Here is a 14,670-nt window from a genome sequence, read left to right on the forward strand (position 1 = left end):
TGAAATTTTGGGCAAATTGGAAAAAGTAAAGTAAAGAGCTATGACAATTTCCCCTTTTCAAGTTTTAGGCAAAATTCACCGCCAGGCCACATTGAGGGGGTTCCATGAATCCTCAAAAGCCTTGAAATTTAGCATCACAACTGTCTTTAGATGCAACCTTTCAAGTCACTCTGGTTAATTCTCTTGGAGGAGTTTGTTAAAGTACAACCTGTCCGACTGGCTCACTTTGCAAAAAAATGCAAAATGGCCAACTTCCTGTTGGGTATGGCTCCAAAAGGCTTTTTTTTTTTTTAAGTCTCCATACTTTACATCTGCCTGCAAAATTTCATACGTCTACGTCAAATTTAAAGGTGGGGGCAGTAACTGAAATATTCTAGGGGGCGCCCTCGAGTCCATTTAACACACACAAGCCCAAGACCCTTATCAGGTATTACATTTAGACACTAATTATGCATATGCAACTTTTTGTGCGCTTAAGAGCACGATTAGCACCTCAAAAATGCTAAAAGTAATAAGGAGGCACAATAGAGCCGACATGCCACGCCCAAGCCCAATTGTGGCATCAAATCAAAGTTGTTACTAGTTTGAATGTGGGTGAAACATTTCATTAGTTTTTGTGCATCCTTAAGTACTCAAACATGTTCGTAAAATGAAAATTGACACACGAAATCCAAAATGGCCGACTTCCTCTCCGTCGAAAAATAATTCCAAAACTGTACATGTGCTCTTAAGATGAGAGCAATGATCCTACCAAATTTCAAAACACCAAAATAACTTTATCCCAACCATGGCGTGCGTTTGGGGGCGCTATGGAGCCCACTGGCTACGCCCAAACCCCAATGACTTTTGAACTTTGCAATTTTCGCCACTTCTGACCTGTGTGCCAATTTCTGTGACCCTACGTGCATCCTAAGCCCCTCAAAAATGTGATGGCGCAGTAGAAAAATAATTTCAGCAAAAACAATAGGTTTCCTCGCACTTTTGTGCTCGGGCCCTAATTATTAGCTTTCATGATAGAAACAATATGGCAAAATCTCTGATGACTGACAAACTGATCATCATCTCACAGAATATACGGCCATGCCGTTTCCTAGTCAAATGTACCTTTTAGCTCTCTAAAATTTGTTCAACGTAAAATGGGGATAAAACATAGTGTCACACACTGGAGAAGGCAACAACATTTTACAACATTGTATCAATGTCTAACTCATTGCCAAAGAAGACTGGGATGTCCAACAGAAACCAATGAATGACAGTAACAGATTTAGAATGACACAAATGTAAATCAAAGACTTAAACCTAGGGTCGGCGGTTTATTTTAGGCGTATTTTGGGCAAAAGTGTCATAATAATAATAATAATGTTTGATGATATAATTCAAGTGTTCTGAGAGGAATCTAGACTTCTGCACCTCCTCTTTGCTCCGTTTCTAACCTGTGACTTCCTATGGGCTGTTCTACAATGTAGATGCATATGCACGTCTCTTCTGTGAAAGTTCTGCTGCCAACTGTGACCAAAGCACCCAGCTGGAGTTCATTCAGGGCTAAACTATAAGATAAGAGACTTTATTGTTATCCATCTACAGTTGGACCTCCCAGGCAGAAAGGTTGTCAAAAAAAATTGATACTCCAAATATAACCGAACAGATTTTTAGATACTAACTTGCAAAAGCATCAACACTTTTGCCGTCAACAGTGCCATCTCTGCCCCCTCCAGCTGACGCGTAACATCACCCAGCAGCTCTGCAGACAAAACAAGACAGAAGCTAAAGTGTCTCAGCACATAAATGCTGGTTCATCACGTTAACAACACTGAGCTGACTGAACACAGCTAGAGCTGCTGCTGAAGTAGAAATGAACAAAGCAAAAGTGCCGTTTGGAAGTATTTAGCAAACAAGGCTAACGATCAGGGAAAGGCTAAGGATGTAACCATTGGCTAGCATCTGATAATAAACAGTAGCGTTAACGACGGAGCTAAGCAGCTAACATCATCAGTGCTGCCCATTTTAGGATTAGAGATGTTCATTTAACAGGATGACACAATAACGTGTCTGAAAAGTCGACCAACAACGAGACAGAAACAGTAGCAGCTGCTTTACCATCTCTATTTAATCAGCAGAGATAATATGGAGCCAAGTCAGCAGAAACACAGAAAATAAACAGGGCTGTAGCTGAATACATTAACATGGAGCAGATCCCTGTTTACACTGTTGAGAAACCTGACTAACAACAACTGATCCAAGGTTTAACCTCCTTAATGGAATCACTTAATGTCCACACAAATCCCTCAGCTCTACAACACAAGGAAACAAACAAGAGAGTTTGAACAGATTTGTCATATTTATATTCACCCTACACTTCTGTGTTTTCTTTTTACTCCGTCAGACAACTTTTTAAAAGTGTTGTTATTGATGTTGTTTGTATTGTTCTAATCTTCATCTTAAAAATTCTGCCTTAACCTTTTGTAATTTTCTCCCTGTGGTATTAAAAATGGTATAGAGTATTTTCCTGGGTATCGGTATCAGAGCTGAAATTCTAGTACCGTGACAACCCAAACAGGCAGTGGACATTTGCTGTGAAAACAGTGGGGAGAGCTGGTCTACTACTGAGGTTAGCCTTTATCCTAGAAGCCCGGCTCGTTTGGGCGGCAGTATTACCCTGCTACGAGGACCAGAGGCAGAAGCCACGGCAACGCTGCTGCCGCCATCCTAATGACGAGACACTGGAGGCTGTGTGAGAGGAAACACCAAACACGGCAGAGGAGCTGGTATTCATGAATGGATGGTAGGCTGAAGGCAAACCCCTGCTGCACAGCGTCTGTGAGAGCAGCTTCAAGAATCTGTGGAAGTCAGCTTCTAAATTGCAGCAAAGTGACGGCCATAGACACAATCTTTATCAGACCTGGAGTGGCTGCTGCATCCATGCAGGCTGCTCCATGAGCTGACAGATAGCAGGCTAAACCTTTAGCAAGATCTCTTCATCTCTGAATTGCTTGGCCGATATGCAGGAGTCTAAAAGAGAGTCTCACAGAAAAGAGCATCTGACAAGCACAAAAAACCCCACAAATTGTATAAACTACAATAAAACGTATCAATATCGTCTTTCAGAGATGGAGAGAAAAAGTTGCTGGAGGATTAGCCTTTTTCTGACTGTAGCAAGACTCATGGCTGTGGCTAATTCAAGCTCATGTTTCTGTAGGGTCCTTACAGATCCAGTTAGGGGTGTGACGAGACCATCAGCTCACGAGACAATACACGATATTGAGTTCACCAGAAAAGAGTTCTTTACAGGAGCGGTTGCTGCAGGTGTCTTTGCATAGTCCTTGTGTCTTGAAGCGTTGTGACGACCGCCACACTCATCCCACAGAACAGATGCATCTCCATTTTAATAAATTTATCGACCCACACTCGTGTTTCCTCCCGCTGTATATGTGTTTTAAACATATTAACCGTATCTACAATGATTGATCAGCTCAGTCTGTGTGTCACCTGCCTCAAGTTGCTCTGGGCGGAGAAATACAGTCAATGAATCAGTTAAACACTGTTGATTTCTTCCCATGAAGCAGACAGGAAAACAACTCAGGCTCAGGAGCTGCTGACGGACGGCAGAGAGTGTCTGTTCCAGCTCGTCCTACAAGGAGGCTTCAGGTTCGTCAGGTGCTGACACTGAACCTATAACCTGTAGCCTGATGTTAAAGAAGTTGAAGGGGCCAAGTGTTGCGTGTTACGATGCTGACGGCACTTTCGTCTTACAGTGGTACTTACATCTTGTTTCTGTCTTATCTGTCCCCCTGTTGCTGTTTATCCAACTACATATTGATATCCCCACTTTTCACCTTGAGGAGAAATATCGTCACATTTTAATATCGTAAGATCTCGTGGGACGATATCTCCTCACACCCCTTGATCCAATCAGAAGGTAATCCTTATATAAATGCTGCCATATAAGGCATAGAGAAGAAATGATTGACTACATACAGGGAACTGTATAAGGACTGTGCTTGTGTGGTGGGAGGGGCTCAGGACAGAGAGGGGAGGCAGAGCTGCAGGTAGAGGCCTCACGCTACATCAAATTCTGGTGTTTTGTTTTTTTTGGGCTCTTGCAGATTTAAACTTCAGTCTTAAAATGAAGAACTACCAAAAAATATGCAACGCTGTGAAATCTAAGTATGTGAAACTACATCAAGTCAAATATTTTCCAATAACTGTAGTTGTAGTTGTAGTAGGGAAGTCCTGGTGCTCTAGGTATTTCAAACACAGGCCATGGTATCACAATGTCTCGGGTTAAAGTTTTGCCATCGACCCTTAGTTGCATATAATTCTTGATCTCTTCCCTCTCATTTCCTGCCACCTCTTTTCTATCCACTATATAAAAATAAAAAGGGCAGGAATTCTCCAAAAACTCTATAAAAGCGAACTATGGGTATACGGTCTACAGAGGTCTTAGGGCGTACTCACACTGTCCTTTTGGCCGGGGCCAAAACCATTTTTTCAGCTAAAGCCTAGTACCTTTAAGCAGTGTGAGTGCACCCGTTCTGCGCATAACTGCGGCCAGCGGGCCGTCCACGGCCCGCTTGAAAGAGGTGGGCTTTAGCGGAGCCGTTTGCACATGTATGAGCACGAGCGTGCGCACGTGTACGAGCACGAGCCCTACGGCAGTAGCGTTATGTCCGCCTGTTCGGACATGTAAATAGAAGGACGGACCATGCGCGGACATTTAACAACAACAACAATGGCGGTGAAAGGTTCACGTTGGTGTGATGCGGAGGTGGAGTGTTTACTGCAGATTTGGTCGGATGAAAATATTCAACAACAGTCGACAAGATGCACAAAAACTCCAAGGTCTGTGGAAAGATTTGTAAACAAAGCCACACACACGCGATCAATGCGTGTGACGTGTTACGGCGTGATGGCGTATGGACAGCAAGAAGCATTGGCCGGCCCTGGCAGTGTGAGTACAAACGGGGCTGGGGCGCGGGGGGGGAGAGGGAGGGGGGACAAGTACCCTAAAGCCCGAGTCGCGGTACGGAAGGACAGTGTGAGTACGCTCTTAGCCTATAATAAAACCCAAAAACCTCCTCATTGAAAAGCTACAGCATACCACTGTCAGACAACCAAAACAAACCTGTTGCAACAAGCACATTAAGAATCCAGTGTTGAAGATGCAAAGCATACAGTTAAATATACCTTATTTTTGAAGTAAACTTCAATAGGCAAGATGAACCCTGCGTATCCAGACTCCTCCACTTTGTACGGTGGATCCTTGCACACTGAAATGAAAGAGAAATTTGCCATTAAAGAGAGGCCATCGACCTTCAACCAAAGGCGACTAACAACACAGAGAGACTGGTTTAAATTCATTTGGCTGCCTCCATTCACAGCTGTGGTCTATGAGTGTTGGTTGTTGCTGGGGGACAGGTGCTCTGATGAACACTTACAGTCCTCACTATTATTAAAATTATCACATTTTCTCACTATTTTGGACACAAACATCAGGCGAAGAAGTGTGTTGCCTTTGCTTTTGAACGCTTCTGAATTCTCATGAGATCTCATTAACTTCCAGTTCCATTGTCTGTGCTGATATCAGTGGTGTCTCAAATTGGAACCAGGCCTTTAAAGATTGCGAATCCATGCAGCTCATGTCAAGGTGAAGACTTCCCCCCTCAGCCCCCTGGGCCTTTAAAGACAAACAAACTCTACTAGAGCTCAGGTGTTCTTCCCTGGAGGTGTGTGTTTTTCAGTCTCTCTCTCCCAGTGGACTCTGCAGAAAAGTACCAATTAAGTCCTTGTATGTGAAGAGTGTGTTTTATGGAAGAACGGGTAAAAGCAGGAACCAAAAGCCTTGGTTAATTTTGAATAATGTCATTCTGATGCAAAGCATAAATGGAGAACATTTAAGATGTCACAAATCTATACCAGATTGAAATGTGAAAAGCATTGAGGCTGTTCTGATTCTTTTCAGTGAAAAAGATTTTTTCTTTTTAAATGAAACAAGACGTCTAAAGAATGTCAAGGCTTAGGTGGCTGATTCAGAGCTTTGTCATGGAACAACGGCACAGCACCTTCAAAACCTACTTTGGCCCCATCAGTCCATTACTATAGTACTACCGTATCTAGAAATTCAAAGGAGAAGCATATAATGTAACATGTTAGTCAGTAAGTTACTTAGTTAAGATCCTCATAGGAATGTCAGTGTTTCCCCCAAGTTTACAGCTTTTTGGAGGGGGCGGAACTCCGAGAGAGAATTGTAAAAGTACGACCATATAGAGACAGAAAGCACATGCCGTCATGTAAATAAGAGGCTATTGAGTTTGTTCAAGGACAAGATATAGACCTGTTCTATAGGAAAGTATCCTTTATAGATATCCTTTATCCTCCTTAAATGACTTCTGTTGTGATGTGGTGCTGTTGGGCCCCTGAAACTGCTTAGTGAGATGTGATTGTGGCCCCTACAGGGCTCCTGTCAGAGCCACACAAATAAAGAAAAACATGAATATATGAGTTATTTCTTTTTTTTGGGGGGGGGGGGGGGGTAGTGGCAATGGCATATTAGGTCTGAAACTAATGAATATTTTCATCACCAAGCCTTATGGTTATTGTCTTGATCAATTGATTCATCGTGTGTTTGAAAATCTAGTTACCTGACTAAAGGATTAATGGATTAATCTTTTCAGCTTGAAGGACATACTGTATATAACTGTTTTTGATATTTAAAAAAAAATCATTCTTGACCTGGGAAACAGGCGGTGTGAACACACTATCAGCATCTGAGCAACCAGCGTCGAACTTTCCACTCAAAAAGTATTTGGTTCCACACTCATTCCTTAAGTGGATATAGCAGACTGCTGCAGGAAAAACATTGTGGTTTTCTCAGACAACTTTGTTTTCAATGATGCAGCAGACCTTGGAAATACCTCGAGTCATCCTCAGCACAGACCACATCACTGTACTCTCTGTTTCATTTTGGAGCCCCGCCCCTTCACGGATCAGCAGAGATTGATGGATCGGCTGACTACTCTGAGGTCGACCTCACCGCTGGGGCCAAGCCATCCAAAACCCAATACCACTGAGCAAATATTATGGTTAGAGTTAATTGTGCAAGAGGGTCAGGTTCAATTACAGCCAGCTAAAAGAGCCCATTCACCAAAACACTTTTATTTAAACCAAGGTGGAGAGGGTGATGAGCTGAACCACCCCATAATGGAAATAAAAATTTACACTCACGCTCATACACTCTGTACATGTGTGGGTATATTTTTATTATTTGCGGTGATATTTTCAGTGCAGCTACAATGAGCTTGCAAACCTCACAATTTCTTTGGGGATATTATGTATGGATAATATGTCTATTTTAAGACAAAAAAAGCCCACTCTTAACAAATATACTTGAAACAAATTCCTATAATCTGCTTATTAATGAATTGTGACCCAGATAAATACTAAGCGGGAAATGTTTCTGTTACATGACACTGTTTCTAACTGACCTCTAACATGTCTGCCAGTTATGCGCTGATATTTCTTCTTATTTATGGATGACATTCACCCAGAGGAGGACATATCTGTTATAAGCTTTAAAAAAATAATAATACAGGTACCTAGTGGTTTAATGAGACGACCATGAACAATTAAGTTCCTAGTTCATGTCCAACCAGGGTCCTTTTATCTACAGTCGTCACTCTACTGTCACTAATACACACACGCACACGCACACGCACACGCACACGCACACGCACACGCACACGCACACGCACACACACACACACACACACACACACACACACACACACACACACACACACACACACACACACACACACACACACACACACACACACACACACACACACACACACACACACACACACACACACACACACACACACACACACACACACACACACACTTAAAAAAGCCAATTCATCAGCCAGGCTCTACTCAAAGAGGAGAGAGTACTTTATATGCAGGTCCATATCCACACTTGACTGAGTAACATCTCACACTTCTGACAACCGTTCTGAGAAATGTAACACATAACCAACTTCAACATCTGTGTTTTTTTCTGTGTGTTACTATTGGACAGTTTTTTATATTCTGTATTTTTTGTTATGTGAAGTTTGTAAAACTTTTCTTTTCTTTTCTAGAGCTGCAAAGATTAGTCGATAATTGATTAGTTGTCAATTATTACATTAATTGGCAACTATTTTGATCAATATCTTATATTTTAAGAAAAAATTCTGATCCCAGCATCTCAAATGTAAATATTTTCAGTTTCTCAGTTAACAGAATATGTTTGGGTTGTGGTCAAAACAAGACATTTGAGGAGGTCATGTTTTGGGCTTTGGGAAACATTGGTCAACATTTACACCATTTTCTGACATTTCATAGACAAAACAACTAATCGAGTAATTTATCGTCAGAATAAATGATAATGAAAATAATTGTTATTTGCAGCCCTATTCTTTCTCTGCTTTCAGCCTAAAAATGTAAGCACTGGATGCTTGTCTTGAACATTATAAACCCTCTGATTCTGGACTGCAGCCCAAAATCAGAGTGATTATTACGTTCACGGTGCAATTAAAAATAATAAATAGTCCAAGAATGTACTGGGAAAATGTATTTTGAAGTTTGCCTTTATTGATAACTTGCATTAAGAACAAAATATATGATATATATTTATATATATATATATATTATTATAATATTTTAATTTTATTTCATTTTAATACTATACCGTGATATATATCATCAGGACATGAAATGACCTATATCGTGATATGAGATATGAGATTTTGATCATATAGCCCAGCTCTAGTCAAAAATATTAATCAGCAATCTCGGGCTCTGGTAAATAAGAATGGGCTTTTACCACCATTACAGGTTGGTAGTAGCTGAGTCCATAGGAAATTTGCTTGGGAACCAGATGGTCACCGTTCAAGTCCCCATACGGCCCAAGAATGGAGGGTCGAATGGTGGCTGGAGCAGTGCCATTTCATCTCCAAGGCACTGCCCTTGAGCAAGGCACTTAACCACCATACTGCTCTGGGCACTTCCTCATGGGGCAGAAAAATAATATACAGAGTGAAAAGTGAACAGAAGTTTTGGACTTTATGGTTTTTATAGCAAATACCAAATGATGAATGCCACGGCAAAAGTACTACGCTTGTTGCAGCCCTAAATATTACACAATTATACATTTACTTTCCAGGAAAGAGCGCAAATGTTCCATTTCACATAGGAAAAGCAATACATTCAATGATCTGGGTTGTTGAGTCGTTGTTGGATATGAAATTGATCTTGAGATGAGATGCTGCTGAACACCTCGAGCAGATAGCTGCCTGATGGGATAATCTGCATGTTTATCATGTTTTGAAGGTAGCACCTCCCTGACCTGCCTTTTATTAGTACTTGAAAATAACACTTGAGCACTAAACAATGTCAAGTTGAGTTGTAACTGGAAAGAACAGTTATCTTTCTCTCTCTACACAGACTTCAAGTGACACATCAAGTTATGGTTAAAATGAAAGAAAATGCCTGCAGCTTCATGAAGACAAGAGAAACCCAGCTAATGTGAAGGACAAGTCAGTGCAGCGTCTTGGCTGGGGTTCAGTAGTTCAGGTTGAAAAGGTTACCATTATCTGAAGGAGCGTCTGAGAGGCAGAGATGCACAATGCAACCACTGACCTGTAACAGAAAACTTGCCAGTGGTCACAGAAGCTTTCAAAGAGGGACAGGGCCGGGTCGTTTATTAACATGGCCTTGGTTTAAACCAAGATGCCAATCAAAGAACAATGCCAGTCACTATGTATTTGCCCTTTATACACAGACTGGTTTGTAATGAGGCCAGGCTAGACGACAGGCCTGACCATAAAACAAAAGACTGGAAATAAGAAATTCTTTAGTGAGGCTTGTGGCTCAAATATGAGCTCCTTCCGCTTGCTGATTAACTCTTAATCCCTCTTCTTGCTAATGGAGCCATTCATCTCAGCATCAGTCTTTCAACAAATGCCAGCAGTTCGTCCAAATATGCAGCATAGAGAAAGAAAAAGCATGGTTGTGCATTAGGGGTGAAAAAAAAAAAATCACTTAAGCGATTCTTTATGAACCATTTTGAAAATAGATTATTTAATGCCTGAATTTATTCAACTGCTTCAATTTAGTGTATGTGGAGGTAGGGGGAAGGTCCTACTTTTATCTTCTCGGAATGATGTGATGACATGTCATCAAACAAGCCAAAGCGAGAAAGCAGAAAAGAACGGTCCTCTATCTGTGGGGATGTAACCGGGTCCGCACATTTTGAATCTCTACACATTTTGTGACATCACAACTAGTCTGAAAGCTAATAATGGTCAAAACAAGAATGAAATCTCCAGTGCACATTCCCTGAGGGGCCATCCACACAGAGACGCGTTTTGCTGTAACCGCAAACGTTTTGTATTGTTTTGGCCGATCATCCACATGGATGGGGCGTTATGGGAGCCTGAAACTGAACTGTTAATTCACATATTTTGTAAGTCCCAGCCTCACCCCCACCCCAACCGAGTGCCTGCGCAATGCTGCCGCTCAAGAAAAAAAAAGGGGGAGAGACAGAACTCGGCAGCCATGGAATTTGATTACTCTGAGCGGCATGTATGGGAATGAATTCCCATATAGTTCTCACCTTTCCCTGATTGTCTAAATAAGTCGTTATTAATAAGGCACCACGTATAGGCCTGTACTACAGCGTTTTGAGTTGGTTTCAATGGTTTCGTGTGGACAGATGATGCCTCGCTTACTGAAAACTTTTTAAGAATGAAATAGGTAGTAGTCTGTGTTGTAATTGCAAAAAGAGATGAACAAAAAGAAATAATTTCAAGCAGTAATATGATAGTTTTGGAATACAAACTAACACGTTGAGCAGAGTACTACTCATTTCCAGAAACAAACCACAAGTGTATGATAGTGTAGCAGTTTAACAAACATTTAGTAGCCATGATATGCGCTTCTCTAATAATGGTGGGTGGTGATTAGCAGCTCTGCAGGGGTGGTGTCTCTGGTTGAATGAGCCCAGTCCCTTAAAAACAACGTCACACTATAGTTTTCTCCCCAGTCACAAAGAACCTCACACTAATAAGGTAACAACAAGACCCTAGAACACAAATGGGGTCAAGATCAATCTGCCTAGATTAAAGACCAGAACACATTCGAGATTGTGTTGTAAGCCAACTGACTGGGTGAGTGACCCAACAGGTGGCCAGTCTGAGGCAGTTTAAGGTTAAACAGGAGTTGAAAATGACATAAATGCCTCACTTTTAAGTATCTTCACTTGGCTAAACAGGGGCAGATTTGAAATAGCAAAAACAAATTTTGAGTAGAATTAAGGCTGTAGTAAACCCAAGAAAATCTTGGTCGACTGAAATTCTACCGACTCTTAAACCCAAGGGTCCCCAAACTACGGCCCCCGGGCCACATCTGGCCCGCCTCGACAACTGGAGTGGCACGCTTAACGCACTCAAACAATCCCGCGAAACATAGCCTATCTTTAAAAAATGCATAGCGCTTGGCAACGTGACGTCACTGTTCGCGTCGCAGTGTCGCGCGAGCAAGCGTTAAGTGTGCGCGGGCGAGGAGAACAGGAGAAAGCCAGACAATGAAAGTGTCAAAACTATTGGGGAAATGTAAAATAGATTCGGAGTGCAGAGTTTTTAAACAGCAGTAGACAGATGACAATTTTTTTGTCCAGTGCAAAGAAAAGGCAGTTTGTCTAATCTGCAAGGAGACAGTGTTGAAGTGAGGAGAGACAAGGGGGCTAGGCTAAAAAGTGGATTTGCTGCCCAGCAGAGTACAATGCTAGGCCAAACCTGTCATCTGTTCGGGCCAGATTCAAGGTAACTAAACCCATTGTAAGCTGTGGAAAGTCGTTCAGTGATGGAGAGTTTGTCAAGAAGTGTTTGGACGCTGTGGTGGAGGAGGTCTGCCCGGACAAGAATGATGCGCTGAACGCAGTGAGTCTGTCCGCGTCAACAGTTACCAGGCGGATTGAAGAAATGGGGCATAATGTACATGCCCAGCTGAAAGAGAAAGCTAAAGATTTTGAGTGTTTTGGATTGGCAATGGATGAGAGCAATGCAAAGACCTAAACTCAGTCATGTAAATACAAAACCAGATTACCTTATATACCCGTTAATTACAATTATTCTGTATTGATGTTATTTCACTGTAGCCTTAGTAAACATACTTGCTACTACTACTACTACTAGACAAAAATACTTGACTATTGTTAACTCACCTTTGTCTGAGAATCCAAAATCAGCTTAACAGGATAACACTACCAGTTTCTCACCATTATTCTGTATTAATATTTTTTCACTGTGTGGCCTTAAGAAACTAACCTGAAAAGACAAAAAAACTTACCTGTTGTTAACTCAACTTTACTCTGTACATAATTATTCAGCTCACCTAGATAAGACTACTACATCTGATTTTTACTATTATTCTGTATTAATATTAGGTCTGCACTAGGGATGCTCGATATTGGCTTTTCTGCCGATATCCGATATTCCGATATTGTCCAACCCTTAATTTCCGATACCGATATCACCCGATACCGATATATGCAGCCATTTTACACCAAAATTCATCACATATCACCTATTATGGAATTAACACATTATGCCTAATTTTATTGTGATGCCCCACTGGATGCATACATAAATGCAACACGGCTTTTCAAATGTAAACACAGTCTGTACAAAATAAGTTATTGAAAAAAGTGCCATTCATTTAATTGTTTGTGTTTTTAGAGAGAATATTTTGCCTCAAACAACACTACAGACAACATCACAACAAGGAAGATGCATAGCTTCAGTCCAGAGTAGTAAACAAACTTAGTTTTCTTTTCCCAGACTGAGTAACTTGACAAATAATACAATCAATAAATCAGCAGTCAAGCTCAACATGCTAACCTGTATTGGATCTAATGGATACAGCACCAGAAATTACCTTCTCGACATGACGGTAAACAACGCTGTATAGTTCGGGTAAACACTGGTCTGAGAAATACTTGTGACTGGGCGTTATACAGACATAACGTGGCTCGAGAAACTACATAAGTTTGGTGAATCCGGCATCCCGAACGATAGAAAAAGTTTGTTTCTCGGTGTCGGCTGTTGCTTCTTTTCCTCACTTTGCTGCACAGATGTAGCGTATAACTCTGCATGATTCTTCTTGAGCTGGGTGATCAAATGTGATGTATTAAAGGAAGACGCCTTGTTTCCTCCTCTCATAACTAACGCCTTGCAGTCATTGCAAAGCGCACATTTACTGTTAGGAGGTGACACTTGGAAATACTTCCAAACCACGGACATCTCATGCACCGGGAGAGCTGAAGCTTGTTAGCCACGGTTAGCAACCTACGAGTGAGCGTGTTGTTGTTGTTATACGTCATCAAGCACGCGCCTGTAAACGGCCCGTGTTGCATTCAGGTACACTCGGAAATGCTGAAGCCTACGGCCCGTGTTGCATTCAGGTACACTCGGAAATGCTGAAGCCTACAGAACTAACATCGGTTGTAAAAACCCGATACCGATAATTTCGATATTACATTTTTAACTCAATATCGGCCGATAATATCGGTGGGCCGATATTATCGGACATCCCTAGTCTGCACGTTATTTCTGGATGAACTAAATCATCCACGGTGCACTGAGAGCACTTGTGTGTCCACCAAGGAGTTGTACTGAGGGCAGCATTGACTTTTTTATTGTGCCGTGTATTTACAATCTGCTACAAACAGCAGAAGTGTCGATTCCTAGACAAATAACCAAGTCCAGTTGCTTTTGACTGAAATTGCTTTGGGGTTATGTAGGTTAGGTTATCATTAAGCTTATAATAAACAGTAACACTAACACACGCACGCACACACGCACACATGCACCCGCACGTTATTGTGAGTGCATTAAAGCCCCTGAACACCCACACAGGTGTTTTCAGTTCTTCTGGCTGATTAGACCTCTGCTTGGGTTGAAGGTGGGCGGGGATAATGACAATTTGATGGGGATTTATGAGGTCATAAATGTCCGTCATTTATAAGAATGATAAAGATGTGTACTTTGTCCCGCCTTAACAGGTGAAAACAAAGCTGTCAGGAAGATGTTGATCAATCACAGTAGACACGCCCACACAGTCCTGAGAAGAGGTCGAATTAACCAGGTAACTGAAAACACCTGAGTGGGTGTTCAGGGGCTTTGAAACCTTCACGAGTTGAAGTCAACAAACATAACCTCCTTGGTGAAGGCAATAAGTACCACTTGTTCAACAAGCATAAACGTGCATCATATTTCAGCAGAAACAGCAACATTTCCCCCGGCATGTTTTACACGACCACAGTGCTTGTTAAGCTAACAATTAACAGCTTGTTAGGAACACGCTAAAATGAAAGCTATCTCTGTGTAGTCTGATAACCTGAGTTTGCCATGAATCTTAAAATTTGGCAATTTCTTATAAACTTTAGCTGCTGGCTGAGTCAAACCAGCCCCCCATATTAAAGTGCAACCAAAACATCCATGTAGCTTTTAATAGATATTGAATACATACAAATTTAAATGAAATATTATATAATATTAATTAAGTATAAATCACATATATCTATAAAATTCTATTGTATTATTATCAATTAGCTACATTGAACATGACCAT

At 41.4% G+C, this 14,670-nt stretch overlaps 1 protein-coding gene across 1 annotated transcript in view; it reads right to left on the reverse strand.

Moving 5' to 3' along the window:
* The window catches only part of mllt3 (MLLT3 super elongation complex subunit), a gene marked incomplete at its 3' end in the record, with an annotated part of 62,458 nt that overhangs the window by 33,155 nt on the left and 14,633 nt on the right, over nucleotides 1–14,670 (reverse strand). Inside the window, exon 2 of the mRNA XM_083936702.1 lies at nucleotides 5,185–5,267. Within this exon, the coding sequence (XP_083792828.1) occupies nucleotides 5,185–5,267 (83 nt within the window). The remainder of the gene's footprint in view (nucleotides 1–5,184; nucleotides 5,268–14,670) is intronic.

This window comes from Echiichthys vipera, assembly GCF_963691815.1.
Source record: "Echiichthys vipera genome assembly, chromosome: 22".
In the NCBI taxonomy this organism is placed as follows: domain Eukaryota; kingdom Metazoa; phylum Chordata; class Actinopteri; order Perciformes; family Trachinidae; genus Echiichthys; species Echiichthys vipera.